General features: G+C 50.6%; 1 protein-coding gene across 2 annotated transcripts in view; it reads right to left on the reverse strand.

The window, feature by feature from the left end:
- PARP3 (poly(ADP-ribose) polymerase family member 3) overlaps positions 1-20,483 on the reverse strand; it is an 85,831-nt gene that overhangs the window by 11,499 nt on the left and 53,849 nt on the right. For both annotated transcript variants that reach the window (XM_030206660.1, XM_030206659.1), the window contains exons 6-7: positions 16,115-16,338; positions 13,429-13,587 (exon numbers count right to left, since the gene is read on the reverse strand). In XM_030206660.1, coding sequence (XP_030062520.1) covers positions 13,429-13,587; positions 16,115-16,338 — 383 coding nt within the window. The remainder of the gene's footprint in view (positions 1-13,428; positions 13,588-16,114; positions 16,339-20,483) is intronic.

Consider the following 20,483-nt stretch of genomic DNA (forward strand, 5'->3'; position numbering starts at 1 on the left):
TGCCGCTGTTGGAAACCAGATATTGGGCTAGAAGGACCATTGGTCTGACCCAGTATGGCTACTCTTATGCTCTTAGAATCCAGGCAGGTCAGGGCAGGCAGCATCAGAATCCAGGCAGCGAATAGAACAGCGGCAGAATCCAGGCACAGGTCTGGGCATACAGTGAGCAGAACCGTGTCAAAACACAGACCAAGTGCGACAGACTGTTGGTGAGGCCCCGAGGAGAGCACAGGGCCCGAAGATAAGGGAGCAGCACATCTGATGTCAGACATCCGCCCCAGGGTCACTTGCCGATGCTGCGGTGAGCCGGAAGCATGTGCGCCTTGGTGGAGGGAAGCACGTGAACTGGTGACAGACATGCAAACATGGTATGGCACTGTGACAGTACCCCTGCCACTAAACCCCTTCTCCACCTCCTAGGTCTGGGCTTTGAAGGGTAGCAGGAATGGAATTCATGAATCAAGGCAGAAACATGGAAATACACAGCAGGCTCCCAAGAGTTATCTTCCAGGCCGAAGCCTTTCCATGACAGCAAGTAATACAGGCAACCTGATTGACCTTTAAAGTCCAGTAACTCGTCTACTTCATACTCTGGATCCAGGTTGAGAATGGGGGCGAGTGTCTCAGCCCGTTTAGGATGCCACCTGGAGGAGACGAAGAGTTTAAGAAGAGATACGTGAAAGGCATTGTATATCTTCATGGTAGACGGTAGGTGTAGGCGGTAAGTTATTGACCCAATACACTCCCACACATGGAAAGGACCAATAAATCATGGAGCAAATTTTGGGATGGAAGTCGGAGTCGCAGATAATTGGTACAGAGCCAGACCTTCTGGCTGGGATGGAAGACACAGGCGCTCCGTTCTTGAGTCAATCGGAGTGACGCTCTTAGGCAGCCGAGGCCTGCTACAATTGTCGTCGCACCTGCTCCCGACGTCCCGAACGTTGTTGGCTGCTCGAGTGTCTGAGGCCTCGGGGATAGGTGATAGAAAGTGTGGGTGGTGGACATACATAGGCATAGAAAGGAGAGGTCAGCGATGAGTCATGGGTACTGTTGTTTAAGTGAAGCCAGCCCAAGGAAGCAAGGAGGACCAATTATCTTGTCTTGAGTTGACATACATATGAAGAAAGGTTTTTAATGTCTGGTTAATCCACTCTGTCTGCCCGTTAAGTCTATGGATGATAGGCTGAGGAAAAATGTAGTTACTCCTAAAGAGGCACAAAGCTGCCACCAGAATCGAGATGTAAACTTTGCTCCTTGATCGCTGAGTATCTGGGAAGAGAGTCCAAGCAAGTGAAAGATATGCTGGAAGAAGACGTGGGCCAGGGTGGCAGCAGAAGGAAGGCTTGGCATAGGAATAAAGTGGGCCATTTTTGTGACGTGATCTATCATGACCAAATGACCACATACCCAGTGGAGGTTGGAAGATCTGTGATAAAGTCCATGAATATCTCATCCCAAGGTTTTCTAGGAATGGGCAAAGGTTGTAACAGACCCCAGGGGCGAGTGTGCGGGACCTTGTGCTGGGCACAATTAGGACAGTAGAGGACAAAGTGCCGAATATCTTGAGCCATCTGAGGCCAACAATAATGGTGGGAGATCAAGCTTATAGTCTTTTGGACCCCAGGGTGTCCTGCTAACTGGAAAGACACTAGTGTTTTTCCAGGAGTGGGTGCAAGGTCCGTGAGCACCAAGACCTTAGTGGGATCCAGTATAAACTGTGGTCCCTCTTGCTGTTCGGCATTTTTGAAGGACCTAGACAGAGCATCGGCCCTAATATTCTTCTCTGAAGGATGAAATGACAGGCAAAAATTAAATCGTGCAAAAAAAAAAACAAAAACAATGACCATCGGACCTGCCAAGGGTTTTGGCGTTTAGCCACTTCCAGATAAAGGAGATTTTTATGATCAGTAACAACTGTGAAAAGGTGATGTGCCCCCTCCAGGAGATGCCTCCATTCTTCCAGGGCCAACTTCAAGGCTAGGAGTTCCCGGTCCCCAATTGTATAATTATGTTCTGTGGGCATTAAATTTTAGATAAGAAAAAAAAAAAACATGGACACAATTGTCCTCTCAGGGAAGCTTGGGAGAGTACTGCCCCTGCTCCTACTAAAGAGGTTTCTACCTCTAGGACAAATGGGCGTGTGGGTTCGGGCAGTTGCAGAACTGGAGCCAAGAGAAGGCATCCTTTAGTTGCCTGAAGGCTCGGCAGGCCTCTGGTGGCCAGGTATTGGGATCGGCCTCCTTTTTAGTAAGAGCAGTCATGGGCGCCGTGATTACAGAATAGTGATCAATAAACTTCCTGTAATAGTTTATGAAACCAAGGAATCACTGCGGGGCTCACAGTCCGGAGGGTTGTGGCCAGTCCCAGATGCCCGGAGCTTATCAAGGTCCATTTGTAGTCTTGAACTGCTAAAAAGGTTATGGTCTTCTGATGGAAAGTGCACTTCTCTAATTTAGCAGACAGATTGTTGTCCTTCAGTCGTTGGAGAATGGCCCTGACACGTTTAGGATGTTCTGAGGTGGAGGAAGAGAAAATGAGAATATCATCTAAATACACAATAACATGCAAGTATAGCAGATCTCTGAAGATATCATTCACTAAATGCTGGAACACTGTGAGGGTGTTACATAGTCCAAAGAGCATGACCAAATATTCATAATGCCAGTCGTCTTCCACTCATCCCCCTTCTTAATCCGGACCAGATTATAGGCTCCCCGCAGATCCAGTTTGGTAAAGATGACGGCTCCTTGCAGCTGATCAAAGATTTCTGGAATGAGTGGCAATGGATAGCGATTTTTTTATTGTAATATCATTAAAGACCCTGTAGTTTATATAGGGGTAAAGGCCTCCATCCTTCTTATTGACAAAGAAGAAGCTGGCCCCAAGCTGGAGACGTGGAGGGCTGGATGAACCCCTTCCGTCAGTTCTTCTCGATGTATTCTGTCATGGCTTGGGTTTCTGGACGGGAAAGGGTATAAACTCCCTGGTAACCAATGGCGCAATCAAAATCTCTGTGTGGCAGGACGATCTACGCTTGTTTTCTGCTAAAAACATCAGTAACGTCCTGGGGAGTTTGGGGGCCTGGCTGGGAGTTGCCATCCCTATAGGGTTAACTTGGGTCAAGCAGGTGTGAAAGCAGGAAGGACCCCAGATGCAATATCATTAGTGTGCCAGTCAATTCAAGGTGAATAGCGTAGTAGCCGTGGGAGTCCTAGGACTACAGGACGAATGGATCTTGAGAGAACACGGAATTGAAGAATCTTGTGATGAAAGACCCCCAACCTGTAAGGAAAGGGGAGCAGAGGAAGTGTTGATTAGATCTGGTAATGGGTCCCCATGAATAGTGGAGATGCATAAGGCTCTAGCCAGAGGCTGGATCACCGGTATCTGGTACTGCTGGATTAGTCTTCCATCACTGAAGTTCCTGGCAGCCCCTGAGTCAATCAGAGCTAGAATTTCAACCTGGCCGGAATCCCATCGCAGGGACACTGGAAAAACACAAAGAGAGACTGGGGAAACAGGAAGCAGGCCTAGAGTCATTTCCCCTGAGGACCCCAAGCCTGTTTGTTTTAAACTGGATTAGGAACTGGTTGACGGACAGGCGCCAGAGGGTGGTGGTGAATGGAGTTCGCTCGGAGGAGGGAAAGGTGAGTAGTGGAGTGCCTCAGGGATCGGTGCTGGGGCCGATTCTGTTCAATATATTTGTGAGTGACATTGCCGAAGGGTTAGAAGGTAAAGTTTGCCTATTTGCGGATGATACTAAGATTTGTAACACAGTGGACACCCCGGAGGGAGTGGAAAACATGAAAAAGGATCTGAAAAAGCTGGAAGAATGGTCTAAGGTTTGGCAATTAAAATTCAATGCGAAGAAATGCAAAGTGATGCACTTAGGGAGTAGAAATCCAAGAGAGGCGTATGTGTTAGGCGGTGAGAGCCTGCTAGGTACGGATGGGGAGAGGGATCTTGGGGTCATAGTATCTGAGGATCTGAAGGCGATGAAACAGTGTGACAAGGCGGTGGCCGTAGCTAGAAGGTTACTAGGCTGTATAGAGAGAGGTGTGACCAGCAGAAGAAAAGAGGTGTTGATGCCCCTGTACAAGTCGTTGGTGAGGCCCCACCTGGAGTATTGTGTTCAGTTTTGGAGGCCGTATCTTGCTAAGGATGTAAAAAGAATTGAAGCGGTGCAAAGAAAAGCTACGAGGATGGTATGGGATTTGCGTTACAAGACGTATGAGGAGAGACTTGCGGACCTCAACATGTATACCCTGGAGGAAAGAAGAAACAGGGGTGATATGATACAGACGTTCAAATATTTGAAAGGTATTAATCCGCAAACAAACCTTTTCTGGAGATGGGAAGGCGGTAGAACGAGAGGGCATGAAATGAGATTGAAGGGGGGAAGACTCAAGAAGAATGTCAGGAAGTATTTTTTCACGGAGAGGGTGGTGGATGCTTGGAATGCCCTCCTGCGGGAGGTGGTGGAGATGAAAACGGTAACGGAATTCAAACACGCGTGGGATAAACATAAAGGAATCCTGTGCAGAAGGAAGGGATCCTCAGGAGCTTAGCCTAGAATGGGTGGCAGAGCTGGTGGTTGGGAGGCGGGACTAGTGCTGGGCAGACTTATACGGTCTGTGCCGGGGTTGGTGGTTGGGTGGCGGGGATAGTGCTGGGCAGACTTATAAGGTCTGTGCCCAGAGCCGGTGGTGGGAGGCAGGATAGTGCTGGCAGACTTATACAGTCTGTGCAGAGCTGGTGGTGGGAGGCGGGACTGGTAGTTGGAAGGCGGGGATAGTGCTGGGCAGACTATAGGTCTGTGCCAGAGCTGGTGGTTGGGAGGGCGGGATAGGGCTGGCCTAGACTTATACGGTCTGTGCACTGAAGAGGACAGTACAAATAAAAAAGTAGCACATATGAATTTATCTTCTTGGGCAGACTGGATGGACCGTGCAGGTCTTTTTCTGCCGTCATCTACTACGTTTACTATGTTTACTATATGAGGACACCTGTTAGCAAAATGTCCTGGTTCTCCACAATACAAGCAGAGGTTGTATGCAGTCCTCTTCTCAACAGCCGATATCGGTCTGCGAGCATGGGCTCCTTGACCCTTTCACTTGTTGAAAGCTGGGACCCAGCAAGTCATTGTAAGCGGGGTGCCAGGCGTGGAAGTCTACGAGATGCCCGTTCCTGAAAATGTATGTCGATCCAGATACAGAGCGCAATAAGCTCATCCAGGGTAGCTGGCACTTCCCGACCAGTGAGTTCATCCTTAATTCTTTCCACCAGACCCTGCCAAAATATAGCCACCAGGGCCTCTTGGTTCCATCGAAGCTCCAAGGCCAAAGTACGGAACCTGATGGCATATGCTCTGCCAGTGAGAGAACCCCGTTGCAGACAGAGAATCTCACTAGCCGCTAAAGAAGGCCATCCAGGGGCTTGTAGATCAAGAGAATCGGGTCTTCTTGTTCTCAAAGAGGGGAGGCCCAAACCAGGGCTTTTCCGGATAGAAGGGATATAACATACGAAACCTTGATTCGCTCGGAAGGAAAGTTGGCTGGTTGCAGTTTGAAGTGCATGAGACACTGACTCAGGAATCCCCGACAGGCTTGTAGCATCCCATCAAATCGAGGTGGTTAGGGAACCCATAGTGGAGATGCGGCAACTGAGGGGAGTGCGGGGCCCACAGATAATCGGTGCTGGTCATGGAATTGCTCATAGGGCAGTGAGCTGTGAACATAGGTCCTGGAGAACCTCTGAGAGATGCTGCAGCTGGTTTTGTTGCTGTTGAAGGACCTGGGCCAGGTCTGGAATCATGGGCTTGCAATGTCAGAATCCAGACAACGGTCAGAACCAGCAGCGAGCAGACAGCGTCAGAATCGAGGCAGTGGTCAGGGCAGGCAGTGGGTAGCACAGGGTCAGAATTCGTGCAGGTCAGGGCAGGCGGCGAGCAGAGCAGCATCAGAATCCAGGCAGTGGTCAGGGCAGGCAGCGAGCAGAGCAGCATCAGAATCCAGGCAGTGGTCAGGGCAGGTAGCAAGTAGAATCCAGGGGGGGTCAGGGCAGGCAGTGAGCAAAGCAGCGCCAGAATCAAGGCAGTGGTCAGGGCAGGCAGCGAGTAGAACAGTGTCAGAATCCAGGCAGGTCAGGGCAGACAGTGAGCAGAACTCTGTCAGAATCCAGGCAGGTCAGGGCAGACAGTGAGCAGAACTCTGTCAGAAGACAGACCAAGCGCGACAGACCTGTTGCCGAGGCCTCGAGGAGAGTGCATCTGATGTCAGACCTCCACCCCAGCGTCACTTGCAGCTGCTGCTGTGAGCCAGAAGCATGCATGCCTCGATACGGGGAAGAAAATGGTGAGAGGTGTACAGTCACAGTACAGCGCCATGATAAAACTGCGTAGTTATAGATTACCTTCAGTTATGCATGCAAATTAATTGGTTAATTGGCCTTTAAATGGTGTTTAACTGGCACTAGCCACCAATGATTGACGTTAACTATGACTAAAAGGCACTTATTAGCAGTTACACACATAAAGGCACTAGGCACCTATAGTAAAAATTTAGCACACAACTTCTATAGGGCGTTGATGGGGCAGGGTATGGACAGATCATAGGCATTCTGCCTATGTTGACACGTGCTTTCTAGAATCCTGTCACTTACGTGCGCAACTGCCGCATTTAGGCATGAATATTTATATCTGCCATACAGCAGATATAGGGTATGATACATACCTGTAGCAGTTGTTCTCCGAGGACAGCAGGCTGATTGTTCTCACGACTGGGTTGACGTCCGCGGCAGCCCCCACCAACCGGAAGAAGCTTCGCGGGACGGTCGGCACGCAGGGCACGCCCACCGCGCATGCGCGGCCGTCCTTCCCGCCCCGTGCTTGCGACCGCTCCCGCCAGTTGAATGACTAGCAAAGATGAACACACAACTCCCAAAGGGGAGGAGGAGGGTAGGTGAGAACAATCAGCCTGCTGTCCTCGGAGAACAACCTGCTACAGGTATGTATCATACCCTTTCTCCGAGGACAAGCAGCTGCTTGTTCTCACGCCTGGGGTATCCCTAGCTCTCAGGCTCACTCAAACAAGAACCCAGGTCAATTGAACCTCGCAACGGCGAGGGAACAACAGAAAATTGACCTACGAAGAACAACTAACTGACGAGTGCAGCCTGACCAGAATAAATTCGGGTCCTGGAGGTTGGAGTTGGATTTACACCCCAAACAGATTCTGCAGCACCGACTGCACCGAACCGACTGTCGCGTCGGGGTATCCTGCTGGAGGCAGTATGAGATGTGAATGTGTGGACAGATGACCACGTCGCAGCCTTGCAGATCTCTTCAATAGTGGCTGACTTCAAGTGGGCCACCGACGCTGCCATGGCTCTGACACTATGAGCCGTGAATGACCTCAAGAGTCAGCCCAGCCTGGGCGTAAGTGAAGGAAATGCAGTCTGCTAGCCAATTGGAGATGGTGCGTTTTCCGACAGCGACCCCTAGCCTGTTAGGGTCGAAAGAAATAAACAATTGGGCGGACTGTCTGTTGGGCTGTGTCCGCTCCAAGTAGAAGGCCAATGCTCTCTTGCAGTCCAATGTGTGCAACTGACGTTCAGCAGGGCGGGGTATGCGGCCTGGGAAGAATGTTGGCAAGACAATTGACTGGTTAAGATGGAACTCCGACACCACCTTACGGCAGGACTTTGGGTGGGTGCGGAGCAGCACTACTCTGTTGTGATGAAATTTGGTATATGGAGCATGACTACCAGGGCTTGAAGCTCACTGACCCTACGAGCTGAAGTAACTGCCACCAAGAAAATGACCTTCCAGGTCAAGTACTTCAGATGGCAGGTATTCAGTGGCTCAAAAGGCGGCTTCATCAGCTGGGTGAGGACGACCTTGAGATCCCATGACACAGTAGGAGGCTTGATAGGGGGGCTTTGACAAAAGCAAGCCTCTCATGAATCGAACGACTAAAGGCTCTCCAGAGATGGCTTTACCTTCCACACGCTAATGGTAAGCACTAATCGCACTAAGGTGATTCCTTACTGAGTTGGTCTTGAGGCCAGACTATGATAAGTGCAGAAGGTATTCAAGCAGGTTCTGTGCAGGGCTAAGAACGAGGTTCTAGGGCCTTGCTCTCACACCAAACGACAAACCTCCTCCACTTGAAAAAGTAACTCTTTTTAGTGGACTCCTTCCTCGAGGCACGCAAGGACCCGGGAGACACCTCGACAGACCCAACGCAAGCGAAGTCTACAGCCCCCTCAACATCCAGGCCGTTGCGATGAGAGCCAGGGATTGAAGGTTTGGGGGTTCAGCAACGCTCCGTCGTTCTGCGAAATGAGTGTCGGAAAACACTCCAATCTCCACGGTTCTTTTTTTCTCGAGGACAACTCCAGAAGACGAGGAGGAACCAGATCTGACGGGGCCAAAAGGGCTGGCTATCAGAATCATGGTTGCCGCGGGTCTTGCTGAGCTTCAGTACGGTCTTCACCACCAAAGGTATGGGTTAGGAGGATAAGCCTACAGGAGGCCGGTTCCCCCACTGAAGGAGAACGGCATCTGCCGCTAGCCTGCCGTGTGTCTGAAGCCTGGAACAGAACAGAGGCAGCTTTGTTGTTGGTCGCTGAGAGGCGAAAAGATCCACAGAGGGGGTTTGCCCCCACTCTCGGAGATCTTGACGTACCACTCTGGAAATTGGAGCGACCACTCGGTGCGGTTGCATGACTCTGCTCAGTCTGTCGGCCAGACTTGTTGTTTACGCCTGCCAGGTACGTGGCTTGGAGAAGCATGCCGAAGCGGACACGCCCAACGCCACATACCGACGGCTTCCTGACACAGGGGGCGAGGATCCGGTGCCCCCCCTGCTTGTTGACGTAATACATGCAACCTGATTGTCTGGTCCGAATTTGGATAATTTGGCAGGACAGCGATCTCTGAAGCCTTCAGTGCGTTCCAGATCGCTCGGAGCTCCAGGAGGTTGATATGCAGATCCTTTTCCTGGAGGGACCACAGACCCTGGGTGTGAAGCCCCTCGACATGAGCTCCCCACCCCAGGCGGGATGCATCCGTCGTCAGCACTTTCGTGGGCTGCGGAATTTGGAATGGACGTCCCAGGGTCAAATTGGTCCGTATGGTCCACCAGAGCAGTGAAGTGCGGCAACTGGTGGAGAGGCGGATGACATCCTCTAGATTCCGGTGGCTTGGAACCACTGGGAAGCTAGGGGTCCATTGAGCAGATCTCATGTGAAGACGAGCCATGGGAGTCACATGAACTGTGGAGGCCATATGACCCAGAAGTCTCAACATCTGCCAAGCTGTGATCTGCTGAGACGCTCTGGTCTGCGAAGCCAGGGCCAAGAGATTGGTGGCCCTCGCTTCGGGAAGGTAGGCCTGAACCTTCTGGAATTCAGCAGCGCTCCTATGAATTCCAGAGACTGAGTTGGCTGGAGATGGGACTTTGGGTAATTTATCACAAACCCCAGCAACTCCAGAAGTTGAATAGTGCACTGCATGGACCGGAGGGCTCCTGCCTCCGAGGTGTTCTTGACCAGCCAATCGTCGAGATATGGGAACACGTGCACTCCCAGCTTTGCGTAGGTAGGGCGCTACCACCACGAGGCACTTGTAAACACTCGTGGGGCAGAGGCGAGCCCAAAGGGCAGCACACAATACTGAAAGTGCCGTGCGCCCAGGCGGAATCTGAGATACTGTCTGTGAGCTGGCAGTATCGGGATGTGAGTGTATGCGTCCTTTAAATCCAGGGAACATAGCCAATCGTTTTTCTGAATCATTGGCAGAAGGGTGCCCAAGGAAAGCATCCTGAACTTTTCTTTGACCAGGAATTTGTTCAGGCCTCTCAGGTCTAGGATGGGACGCATCCCCCCTGTTTTCTTTTCCACAAGGAAGTACCTGGAATAGAATCCCTGCCCTTCCTGCCCGGTGGTACGGGTCTCGACCGCATATTGCGCTGAGAAGGGCGGAGAGTTCCTCTGCAAGTACCTGCTTGTGATGGGAGCTGAAAGACTGAGCTCCCGGAGGCAGGGAGGGTCAAATTCAGGGAGTAATCCGCACCGCACTATTTGGAGAACCCACTGGTCGGAGGTTATGAGAGGCCACCTTTGGTGAAAGAAATTTTAACCTCCCTCCGACCGGCAGGTCGTCCGGTACGGGACACTTGTAGGGCGGCTATGTTCCCCGTGGATCCAGTCAAAAGCCCGTCCCCGGCTTTGCCTGTGGAGGCGCAGGGGGCTGCTTAGGCGCACGCTGTTGACGGGAACCGATGCGCGCTGGGGCTGTCCCTGTGCCTGACGAGGCCTTCGGGCCGGCTGGTTGTACTACGCTTCGCAAAAGAATAGGGTGCAGCCTGCCGAGCCCGGGAAAAAAAAAGCCCGCACCCGCGGGGGCGGGTTGCTGAAGGCGCCCGGTGGGAGAGCTTGTCGAGAGCGGTTTCCCGCTGATGCAGTTGGTCAACCATCTGCTCGACCTTCTCGCCAAAATATTATCCCCCCGGCAAGGGACGTCAGCCAGTCTCTGCTGGGTGCGGTTGTCCAGGTCAGAGGCACGCAGCCATGAGAGGCCTGCGCATCACTATACCTTGGCCGCAGCACGAGCTGCCACGTCACAGGTGTCAAAAATCCCCTGGACAGGAACTTTCTGCACGCATTCAGCTGCTGCCCACCTCCTGGATTGGCCTGGGACTGCTCCCGGCGGGAGCTTATCGACCAGGTCCGCCAGCTGTTGCACATTGGTCCGCATGTGATGCGCATATAGAGCAGGTAAGATTGGATGCGGGTCACGAGCATGGAGGATTGGTAGGCCTTCCTCCCAAATGAGTCCAGAGTGCGAGGCTCCCGCCCCGGGGGCGCCGAGGCGGTATCCCTCGAACTCCGTGCCCTCTTGAGAGCAGAATCCACGACCGCTGAGTCATGGGGCAACTGGGGCCGCATGAGCTCTGGGTCAGAGTGGATCCTGTACTGGGACTCTGCTTTCTTGGGAATGGTGGGTTAGTTAGTGGTCGCACCCAGTTCCGAAGCAGCGTCTCCTTCAGGACATTGTGCAAGCGGTACCGTGGAGGACTCTCTAGGTGGTGATGGATAGTCGAGGACCTCGAGCATCTCGGCCCTCGGCTCTTCCACAGAGACCACGGGGAAAGGGAATGCTTATAGACATATCCCGCACAAAGGAGGCAAGGAGAGACTCTCAGGAGGTGAGAGCTTCCTCTCCGGTGACGGCGTGGGGTCCCGAGGGAAGGCCCGTACGACTCCTCTGAGGAGAAATATCTCGGGTCTCCTCTTCCCCCCACGAGTCCTCATCCTCGGTATCGGACATTAGCTCATGTAGACTGAGTCCGGTACCGGGCCCGGCTCGACGTCGAGGCACCGAGGTCTCGGTGTCGTCGAGCGGTGGACTCCCGCGCTGGCGGGGACGGAGCTCCCTCCATCGACGTCGGACGGGAGACTCCACCTGCGTGGCTGGTCGAGACCGGCACCGCATAGCGGCGGCGGTGTCGACAGCCCCGGCGCCGGGCTAGAGCTCGCCGGCGCCACAGTCATCGGCGCCGGGGGCGCAAGCACCCCCGACGCCGGCACAGCCTGGCGCATCAGCCCTTCCAGGATCCCCGGAAGGATGGCTATGGAGCACTCGTCCAGGCCGCTGCCGGGAAAGGCGGTGGGGCCGGTAAGGGTGTCGGTGCCAGAAGCTGCTGGGGCCAGGAGACGGCACCGAGGTGCCGGAACCCCGACGCGTCGGTACCTCCACCACCGACGGAGATCTCTCTCTCTGCGATGACGCTTCGGGCGTCGACTCCCTCTTCAGGGTGCACCGAGGGCTCCCGGTGACGGCGCTTCTTATCTTTTTTCCGGTGCACGTCACGGCGCCGGGGGCAGGAGGGGAGGATAGGTCGATCCCCCTCGGTCTCGAGGGTACCGGGGTCCGACAGGGTTCGGTCCCGTGGCTCACGAGCTGAGGGATGTGACGGGGCCGACTGCCCACGCGGCCTCTCAACCCCACTCTCACGGCGGACCGGCGGGCCGACGGGACCTGTTCTCCTGGGGTCGCTGCCATCGGTGCCGATGTCTAGGGCATCGATACCGGTACCGAAGAACCGGCCTTCGATCCCGATGCCGTCGAGGTCGACGTCGATGGGGCCGGCGCAAGTTCCAAAAAGACGGTCCCGCAGAACTTGCCTCGCAACCTGAGTCCGTTTCCGGAGACCGAGACACAGCGCGCACGACTTGAGATTGTGCTCCGGCCCGAGGCACTGGAGGCACCAAGCGTGGGTGTCGGTCTGCGAGATCGGCCGGCCGCAGCGACCACACTTTTTAAATCCACTCGGGACCTTCGAGGACATCGACGGAAAAATCGCGTCGGCGAGTCAAAGTCGGCAATGGTGGCTAAAATCACACCACGAAAAAACTAGCCGACCGAGCGGCCACTAGGCCGCAACGAGCGTCCCCGCTGGAAGCGAGGGAAAAGGGGGAGCGCGTGCTCCACACGCCTGAAAATCTATTTTTTTTTTTTTTTTTTAACAATACAAAGAAAGAAAGAAAGAGGAACCGAACGGGTCAAAAGCAACGATCCGCGTAAACGCGGTCGAAAAATCCGGCGGCTGAACGGAGAGAGAGGCAATTGCACAACTCTCTCCAGTCGCGGAAAAAAAGTAACTGGCGGGAGCGGTCGCGCACGGGCGGGAAGACGGCCGCGCATGCGCGGTGGCGTGCCCTGCGTGCCGACCGTCCCGCGAAGCTTCTTCCGGTTGGTGGGGGCTGCCGCGGACGTCAACCCAGTCCGTGAGAACAAGCAGCCTGCTTGTCCTCGGAGAATAGGCATGTTGATGCCAGTCTTACTCTAGTATTCTATAATGGCTTATGTGCACCAATATGCCATTATAGAATACAGGCTTAGCATGCAAATTTTAGCGCCTAATTTTTAGTGACTTTGCAGAATTGCCCCTGAGAACTACTGCTATATAATATAGGCAAGAAGGAATATAGAGTGCAATACTTAAGGAGGAAAGACTTCAGAAACTCTGTACTCACTGTATATAACCGTGAATTACAGACTGTCATCAATCTCAAGCACATTTCACTATAGAGATCATGATAAAGGCTCCTCAGTCAAAACCTCCGCTACTGAATCAATACTTTACACATGGTATTCTTGCTTTTTTATCAAATACAAAAACACCTATCTGGGCTATAGCATGGACTGGAGGGTGTGCTCAACAGAAAGCTTCTGTTTCCCAAACGCTTCGTTGGGAGCTCCGCCCTCAACGCTAATTTTGCCCTTCAGGAAGCTGATCGGTACTAAACCAACCCCTTTATGTATGAGGTCATGGGTCACAGTGCACTCTTTCAGCAGGAAAGCTCCATGTGACACTTTTGCAGGATGTTCCCGCAGTGGTGCTTAGCTCTGTGTCATACCTTGTATTCCTCAGACTTTGGATCGAGCAGGGAGAGCTCACACTTAAGAATCTCATAGTCTTTATCCAGCGGGTGAGGCACTACCTCCTCCTTCACCTTTTCCTCGTCCTTCACCTTCTGTGCCTGCAGAGTCTGAGCCAGCTCAATATCTGCCAGGACCTGCCGAAAGGTAACAGCAGGAGTGAGGCAAGAATTGCTACTATTGTTCATCGTTTGTACAGTACATACCAGCTGAACCCCACAGCCTGTGAAGAGCCCCTTGTATGTACAGCATATGTTCTGTAACTGAATGCCCGCATTTACATATCATTTGCATGCACTGGCATTTTGAGCGTAAGTTGTACACTTTGCCCAAAACTCACCTACACCAGGGTCACATAAAAAGTACATGTGTTCTGGCTGTCACCTGTATTTTTATGCATGGGCTAATTTTTCTAAGAGGCATTCTACGTGCATTTACCTGTACATGTGTGTGAAGATACCTCTGTAAAATTACCCTCAATGTGGGTAAAAGAGAGCATCTAGTTTTACTCACACTGTCAGGACATGTTTCCAAGGGAATCATTAAGTCAGGGGAGACAAAAAGCGCATGCTTAGATTGCGTTTTCAAATCTAGACACATGGCCCTCCCACTATCTACCAGGTGCGGGGAGGGGTAGGAGTCTGGAGGGAAGCACTATTCTGAAAGGGGATCAAGTTTTGTGAGAATTACGGGATGGGTGTGTTCTTTTCAGTAAGTACCTTCTCTTTTAAATTGCTCCCCGAGAGCATTTTTTTCATGAATAAGCAAATTGTGCAAAATGAATAACACATACAAGCTCATTTTCAAAGCACTTAGCCTCCCAAAGTTCCATAGAAACCTATGGAACTTAGCCTCCCAAAGTGCTTTGAAAATATGCCTCATAGTAACATAGTAGATGACGGCAGAAAAAGACCTGCACGGTCCATCTAGTCTACCCAACAAGATAAACTCATATGTGCTACTTCTTGTGCATACCTTACCTTGATTTGTATCTGCCATTTTCAGGGCACAGACTGTAGAAGTCTTGCCCAGCACTAGCCCCGCCTCCCAAACACCAGCCCCGCCTCCCAATCTCAGCTAAGCTTCTGAGGATCCATTCCTTCTGAACAGGATTCCTTTATGTTTATCCCACACATGCTTGAATTCCGCTACCGTTTTCATCTCCACTACCTCCCGCGGGAATTCAAGCATGCGTGGGATAAACATAAAGGAATCCTATTCAGAAGGAATGGATCCTCAGAAGCTTAGCTGAGATTGGGAGGCGGGGCTAGTGCTGGGCAAGACTTCTACGGTCTGTGCCCTGAAAATGTCAGATACAAATCAAGGTAAGGTATACTATGTGTTATTCATTTTGCATAATAATGAGCTGCTTTGCATGATTTTATAAGGAAAATTCTATAACAGAGCACTTCCATTTACACAACTCTTACGCATGTAAAGTTACAGAACGCTACGACTTTTATACAGGATGTGCGTAAGTGCGTAACTACAAGCGGTACACAAGGGCGGGGCTCCGACATACAGAATATTCAAAATTATATGGCTGGTGTAACTGAAGCGCAAAAATATTAGGTGCGCAGGGTGCCCGAATTTGGTTACAGAATAGGCTCTCTCCATGCAGTGTCAGGGCACTTAAAAGGAAACCCCACTTATACAACTGCCTCCTAAATAATAATGCACTGTGAAGCATATAGGGTTAGATTCTATATATGGCGCCTGAAAATTCCAGGCAGAAAAAAATACACCTAAATTTTATAGAATAGGCTTAAATTTCCACATGGTATATAGAATATGCCGAGCGCCTCTCTACGTGACCAAATTTAGTCGAGGCCATTTATGCCATGTTTTACTTGGCGTAAATCCCAACGCCTAAATTAGGCGCAGAGCGGGTGTATTCTATAACAACGTGCACAGATTTTAGAAACACCCATGCTCTATGGCCACACCCCCTTTTTCAACTATGCGACTTGGAATTTACACGCACCACATTACAAAATACACTTAGCAAGTTGTGCTGATAATTGCTTAACATCTAATTGACAGTGATTAGCTAGTTAAACAATTAAAATTACATGCACTGTTATAGAATATGCTTTTGATTTCCATGTGGAAATTAAGGCGTGATATATAGAATCCCGGGGATAACGTGCATTGCGGTAAAATAATCCTGCATTATTATCTTTTCTCAGCTTAGTAACTAGACCCCTTACACTGTAAGCCCTCTGGGGACAAGGAAATAGCTACTGTATCTGAACGTAAGTCACCTGTAGCTACAATCAAAAGATGCAAGCTAAATCCAAAATAACTGGTGAGATGATGAGTGCATAACTTAACTGAAGATCTAAATTTTCAGATAACGTTGCCCGGATAAGTTTAGGCCTTGAATTTGTGCCGATCAACATCGGCACAAATTCAGCCACACAACATTTTATACCAAGGCCAGTACATTTGGACACACTAAAATTTTATGTGGACCAAGTTACCTGGACAAAGGATGGTAAAGATTTAAAACGCAAGATTTATAGAAGTAAAGACCAATTTTACCTATGTGGACTTGTTAATTGTGGAAAATATGGTTAAAATCAGAAGGGATCTGATCAGGAAGAGCCAGATGTTGAGATTTAAAAGTCACCTCATCTGTCCTTCCACCCAAGGGGCTCTTACCAGTAGCATGTCCTTCTTGGCTTGGATGACTTCACTGGTATTGATGACAGGGGGTCGCATGCGCCCAAAGCTGTGAGGGATGATGGTGTAGAAGCGGGAGGACAGCTCCTGTAGCTGGGAAATGGGCTGCTGATTCTGCAAGGCAGTTTCAATCTCCTCCAAGGCCTCAAAGCCTTTAGCAATCTGCTGCTTACTTAGCTTGCCAAGGGGCATCTTTTTCACATCTAGGGAGGATAGGAAGAGATAGGTAAATCCTTCTAGTTAAGGTGAACAGGTCCAGGAGCTACAGTCAAACGGCTGTGACTAGTCACTGCTGCGACTAGTCACTGCTGCTAGATCCTCAGGAAGAAGGCCTAGAATAGGAATATCAGCAACAGACTATGATTCAGAAGGCATCAGAACTCCCCATTGTGTGAGTTATTTTATCTCCCTGTATCTCAGTTCTAATCCCATCTGCAATATAATACATGTAGTGTGGTGAATCTACACAGTACTCTTCAATGGTGATATTCAGGTACAATATGTCCATGCCACAAAGAAATAACAATCTCAGTGGGTACCTGAGGCAATGGGAGATAACACTGACTTGAACAAAGTCACATGGAGTATTAGTGGCAGGAGTGGGATTTGAATCCTGGCTTTCCTGGTTCTCAGTCCATTGCTCTAATCACTAAGCACTTCCTTTCTCAAAGACACTCTTTGTGAACCTAACTAGAACTTCTGAGGGGAAATTTCCAAAGATTTTACTCAGGAATCTAAACAGTTCTCAAGGGGAAATGGGAAACTAAAAGATGTTTTTCAACCTCTCCAGGTAAAAGCACCCATGCTATTTTAGTTTGGGGGCTTTTACCTGTGCCAAAAGAGGCAGATCCAGGGTGGAATTGACAGTCCATGTATGGGGATTCATTTTGAAATCCCTGTGCCTGGTTTCAGCCATGGACTTTGTCCCTTTTTCAAAACAGGGGCAAAGTCTCCAGCCCAAACTTTTAAAGGGAAATTCTGCAGCAAGTTTCCATGTGAAAAGTGTATTTTCTGATCCCATGTATACTTTGCTTTCAAGAACTCCCCAAGGTTTTAAAAAAAAAATTGTACCTTTCTATGCCACAGGATTCAGTTAAAAACAAGGAGCCTGATATTCAAAGGATTTATATGCCTAACTTTAGGGTCCTTAAACACTGGAGACACCCATATATTCCTATGGATGTATCTAGCGTTTAGTGCATGCTAATCATTAACGCACACTAAAAATACTACCGAACCTTTTTAAAAGAACCCCTCTGAGAGTTATGCTCACTAATTGGCCTCTCTGAAAATTTATTATCTCCCAATAGTAACCACCACTATGATATATACATTTTTAAAATTTTTATTATGCTCTTATGATATTTTATCTATTTTTTAACAATTTCCCATCACCCTAGCCATTTTTCCTTCAACAATCTCACTATTTCCAGTCATTCCACTCTGCATTTATACTTCTCATTCAACATATACAATCTTATGCTATATCAAAGATCCCGAATCGTGCACGACTGACGATTAACAGAAGTATACATCCTGCACCTTATGTTTATATCTCTAACAATTTTCCAACAGCAAGGCAATACAATGTTTGAATAGGAAAATTAGGTTCTTACCATGATAATTTTCTTTCCTTTAGTCATAGCAGATGAAGCCATTACGTATGGGTTGTGTCCATCAACCACCAGGGGGAGATAGAGAGCACTCAACTTTTCACAGTGCCTCATGGCCAGCTAGCTCCACTGCCTCTTCAGTATTTGAAGCTTCCAAAGCAGTACGGCAAACCGCAATGGAAATAACGTGAACGTTCCTCACAGCGAACGATGGCCCCTTAACAAGGGCATGAACTCAAAAAAGGAGGGAATGAACTCATCCTCCTGGAGGGAATAAACTCGTCCTCCACTTTGTATAAACGGAGGGAATACTTGCATCCTCCTGGAGAGAATAAACTCATCCTCCCAAAACATGAACTGGAGGGAATGAACTCATCCTCCTATAACTGTAACAAGAATCCTGAAGACTGTTTTCCGACTCCCCAAGGAAGGAATATAACTTCAGGAAACAAGAACAACACCTGAAATCAGAATCACTGCAATACAGACAATCATACAGGGAGGGCTTATGGCTTCATCTGCTATGACTAAAGGAAAGAAAATTATCATGGTAAGAACCTAATTTTCCCTTCCTTGTCATCAAGCAGATGAAGCCATTACGTATGGGATGTAACAAAGCAATCCCTATATAGGGTGGGAACAAGCCACACCACGTGCTAGTACCTGTGCTCCAAAATGCGCATCCCTCCTGGCAGCCACATCCAGCCTGTAATGTTGGGCGAAAGAGAGCTTAGAAGCCCATGTTGCCACACTGCAAATCTCATGAAGAGATAGTGCTCCAGTTTCCGCCCAGGAAGAGAAAATCGCTCTTGTGGAATGTGCCTTAAAGGCTTCAGGCGGAGCCCGGCCAGACAGCAGATATGCTGAAAAGATAGCTTCTTTGAGCCAACGGGCAATAGTGGCTTTAGACGCTGAAGACCCTCTGCGAGGACCTGCAAACAGCACAAAAAGATGATCAGAGGTCCTGAAAGAATTTGTAATTCGTAGATACTGCAACAGAGTCCTGCGCACATCCAAAAGGTGCAACTGCCCAAATTAATCTGGAAACTCCTCCTCAACAAAGGAGGGAAGGAAAACAGGCTGGTTTAGGTGAAACGCTGAAACCACCTTAGGCATGAAGGAAGGCACGGTCCGAACCGTGACCCCTGACTCTGAGAATTGCAGAAAAGGGTCTCTACAGGACAGCGCCTGGAGTTCTGACACCCGTCTCGCCGAGGTAATGGCCAATAAAAAGACGGCCTTCAGTGTCAAATCTTTCTCTGAAGCACGCCGAAGCGGTTCAAAGGGAGCCCCCTGAAAGGCCTTCAATACTAACCCCAGGTTCCAAGCTGGACAAGGTGCCCACACGGGAGGATGGAGCCGAAGCACCCCTCTAAGAAACCGTGCCACATCTGGATGAGCAGCTAAGGACACGCCTTCAACCTTGCCACGCAGGGAGGCCAATGCTGCCACTTGCACCCGCAGGGAATTATAGGCCAAGCCTTTGTGTACACCATCCTGCAAAAAGTCCAGAATCGGCGAGACAGGAGCCCGCAACGGAGAAAGCGCTCTTGAAACACACCAGACTTCAAACTGGCGCCAAATCCTGGCATAAGCCACGGAAATGGAGCGCTTATGGGCCCGCAGGAGAGTGGAAATTACCTTGAGTAGCCTTTATCTCTCAATTGCGCCCTCTCAATCGCCATGCCATAAGACCAAAGCGGCAGGCGTCCTCCATGGCCACCGGACCCTGTGACAACAGGTGCGGAACCAGAGGTAACGGAAAGGGAGCCTCCAACAGCATCTGTCGGAGGTCCGCATACCAAGGCCTCCTGGGCCAATCCGGGGCGATGAGCACCACTTCTCCTGGATGCAGCCGAATCCGCAGGAGCACTTGCCCTATCAAGGGCCACGGAGGGAAGACACACAGCAAGCCCAGGGGCCAGGGTTGAGCCAAGGCATCCAACCCGGCAGAGCGAGGATCCCTCCGTCTGCTGAAGAAGCACAGGACTTTGGCATTGGAACTGGTCGCCATAAGATCCATCACTGGCTTGCCCCATTTGGCACATATCTGCAGGAATACATCGTCTGCTAGTTCCCACTCCGCTGGATCGATCTGATGCTTGCACATTGCTCTGACCTGCAATGTGAGCTGCTGACAGGGATTGTAGATGCAGCTCGGCCCAGTGGCAAATTTGTTTGGCCTGCGCAGCTAGAGCTCTGCACTGAGTGCCGCCTTGTCGATTTATGTAGGCCACTGCTGTCGGGTTGTCCGACATCACTCGGACAGCCAATCCTTCCAGGGTCACTTGAAAGGCCAGAAGAGCCAGAAACACCGCTTACAACTCCAGGCGGTTGATAGACCACTCCGACTCGTCGGGCATCCACAGACCCTGGGCATGCTTCCCCTGGCAATGTGCGCTCCAGCCCTTCAGGCTGGCATCTGTCACCACTAGGCACCAATCGGGGAGCGCCAACGGCATTCCCCGCTGCAACATGCTGTCCGAGAGCCACCACCCCATACTGAGGCGGGCCGCAGGGAGCCAAGAAAGTCTGCACTGATAATCCTGAGATACTGGAGACCATCGTTGAAGTAGAGAATACTGTAGAGGTCTCAGGTGCGCTCTCACCCATGGCACCACTTCCAAGGTGGCAGTCATCGATCCCAACAGCTGGACAATGTCCCAAGCTCGCGGGCGGGGCATCCTCAGGAGCAGACGGACCTGATTCTGAAGCTTGCACCACCTTTGCTCGGG

This window comes from Microcaecilia unicolor, chromosome 6 (genome assembly GCF_901765095.1).
Source record: "Microcaecilia unicolor chromosome 6, aMicUni1.1, whole genome shotgun sequence".
NCBI classification, from domain to species: domain Eukaryota; kingdom Metazoa; phylum Chordata; class Amphibia; order Gymnophiona; family Siphonopidae; genus Microcaecilia; species Microcaecilia unicolor.